We start from the raw sequence: 2,476 nt of genomic DNA on the forward strand, positions 1-2,476 counted from the left end.
CCAGACTCTTTTTCAGCAGCGGCCTTCACCCGCTCGTCCATCCTCTCGCGCCAGTTGAGATCCTCTTCCATTCTCTCGCCCTGGAAGAAGCTTCCTAGCACAGCGTTGACCTGTTCCAGGAGTTTGCTGAGATGGACATAGGCCTCGTTTGGTGTCATCTTGAGTTCGGTGATGAGTCGGTCAATTTTGTTGAAGACGAGTAATGGCTTCAGCTTTTCGATCCAGGTCTGGCGTAGTACTGTAACTGTTTGACTGCAGACGCCCTCGACAACATCGACCAAGACCACAGCACCGTCGCACAGTCGAGATGCTGTGGAGACTTCACTGCTGAAGTCAATGTGGCCAGGTGAGTCGATGAGGTTGATGAGGTACTCCTTGGCTTCCGGTGCCGCATCGGGGGCGTTTCTCCTGAGCATCGAGAAGTAGAGTGAGATGGCGGAGGACTCCATGGTGATACCTCGAAGTTGTTCATCAGGCCTGGAGTCCAAGTAGCGGATCTTGCCCGCGAGCTTTGGTGAAATGATGCCATTTGTGGCGAGGAGAGCATCTGTGAGCGATGTCTTTCCGTGATCAACGTGTGCCAGGATGCAAATCTATGGCTGTCAGCTGGAGCCTCGACGGACGAGGGAAAGCCCGGCATACATTTCGGACATCGCTGGAATGCCTTTGCAAGCTGGCCAGCTTTTCTGATGAGACGACCGGCATTGTGGGTGGGTGCTCTGAGGACGATTCAAAGAGTTTGCTCGCTGGGATGGTGCAAGGGTGCAAGGGGGGTATCAAATGAGCCTTCGTCGCAAGTAGCACTGAACTTGAGAGGATATTGACAAGTGATTCGCCGATATATAAGCTCCTTCGCCGAGAGATGGATTGTGTAAGTAAGAAGTAAGATCCAGGTTATCGATGGATCTTGTCGTGACTAATTCACCGAATGCATGTCATGCGCCTGATGGCAGCCCAATAAGATGCGTTGGTCAACAGCCCTTCCAAGCACATAGGAGTCACCAAAGACTAAGAAGTTGACAAAAATGAGCCCTGCAGTGTGGCCCGTTCTGATCCAAGAAATGGTGGTAAGGCCGGATGGCGAAAATAGTCGTGTTTCTCATGATAAAATACACAGGATGAGCCAGAGTGACGACAGCAACTGACCCCGCCATTTACCCCTCTATCCGCGTTAAAATCTTCTTCTGCATAGGTGCATGGCCGGCAGGTGCAATCCCTGCCGAGGGGCACTGTGGCTGAAGCGGATGCCCCGCTCTTCATTGGCTCCAGCCACTCGCTAGCAAATTTCTGGGCAACGGTAGAAACCAGCCTATGGCGCCTGAACCCTAATACCGCTCAAAACTTCGCACGCCAGATTCGCACGTATCGCCGCCCGTCGCCAGATACCCCCCCCCTCCTCCTCCGACCCGACTCCCGACGACTCCCCCCTCTCCCCCCGCAAAGCCAGCCAGAACCCATCGAACGAAACGCAGGCTTCTTCGACAAGATGAGCGGCTACCAGAACGGCGATCGCCGCAACGTGGGCGACGACAGCGATGTTGAGGAGGAGGCCCTTGTCGCCGACTACAAGGAGCAGGTCCAATATGAGGATGGTGCCGAGCTGGAGCAGGTCAACTCGATGACCATGGCCCAGCAGACCGACGATATTCAGTCGCGCCTCGCTGCCGCTGCTCAGCCCCTCGACTTCTCTGCTCCCCTCGAAGTCAAGTTCCAGAGCTACGACGCCTACTGCAGCCTGTTCCACTTCATCCTGAACAGCGAGGGGACCCGTCGACCTCGAGCCGCCCTCAGTAGGTTTTCTCTTGTCTGGAAAGGGGCAAAAATAGCATTCGTGTCGGACTGCATGGCTGACTCTTTTCCAAGTACTACTGGGCGTGGGACGTCATCGATGAATTCATCTACCAGTTCAACTCTTTCTGCTCCTACCGCATGCGTCTCGCGAGGCAGAACAACAACGAGGAGGAGCTCCAGGTTCTTAAGGAGAACCCCAACACGTGGGGCTGCTACAGCGTGCTCAACGTTCTGTACTCGCTCATCCAGCGGTCCCAGATCACCGAGCAGCTCGGCGCCATGAAGCGGAACGAGGACCCCATGGCCGTGGCCGGCGAGTACGGATCCAAGAACCTGTACCGCATGCTGGGATACTTCTCCATCATCGGTCTCCTGCGGGTGCACTGCCTCCTCGGCGACTTCAGCCTCGCCCTCAAGACGCTCGACGACATTGAGCTCAACAAGAAGGCCATGTTCGCGCGCGTCATGGCGGCCCACTTCACCACGTACTACTACGTGGGCTTCTCCTACATGATGATGCACCGCTACTCGGATGCCATCCGCATGTTCAGCCACATCCTCGTCTACGTCTCGAGGACCAAGAACTTCCAGAAGAGCGCGCAGTACGACTCGATCACCAAGAAGAACGAGCAGATGTACGCCCTCATCGCCATCTGCGTGGCCTTCCAGCCGACGCGTCTCGAAT

The 2,476-nt window shown here is 55.7% G+C and overlaps 2 protein-coding genes across 2 annotated transcripts in view; one reads left to right on the forward strand and one right to left on the reverse strand.

Annotated features, from left to right (window-relative positions):
* VDBG_06938 (elongation factor 2) overlaps positions 1–705 on the reverse strand; it is a gene marked incomplete at both ends in the record, with an annotated part of 3,212 nt that extends 2,507 nt beyond the window's left edge. Inside the window, 2 exons of the mRNA XM_003003330.1 lie at positions 7–560; positions 643–705. Of these exons, the coding sequence (XP_003003376.1) occupies positions 7–560; positions 643–705 (617 nt within the window). The remainder of the gene's footprint in view (positions 1–6; positions 561–642) is intronic.
* Positions 706–1,486: 781 nt separating this feature from the next.
* VDBG_06939 (eukaryotic translation initiation factor 3) overlaps positions 1,487–2,476 on the forward strand; it is a gene marked incomplete at both ends in the record, with an annotated part of 1,656 nt that continues 666 nt past the window's right edge. The window contains 2 exons of the mRNA XM_003003331.1: positions 1,487–1,794; positions 1,944–2,426. Of these exons, the coding sequence (XP_003003377.1) occupies positions 1,487–1,794; positions 1,944–2,426 (791 nt within the window). The remainder of the gene's footprint in view (positions 1,795–1,943; positions 2,427–2,476) is intronic.

Source organism: Verticillium alfalfae, genomic scaffold (genome assembly GCF_000150825.1).
Source record: "Verticillium alfalfae VaMs.102 supercont1.8 genomic scaffold, whole genome shotgun sequence".
Classification (NCBI taxonomy): domain Eukaryota; kingdom Fungi; phylum Ascomycota; class Sordariomycetes; order Glomerellales; family Plectosphaerellaceae; genus Verticillium; species Verticillium alfalfae.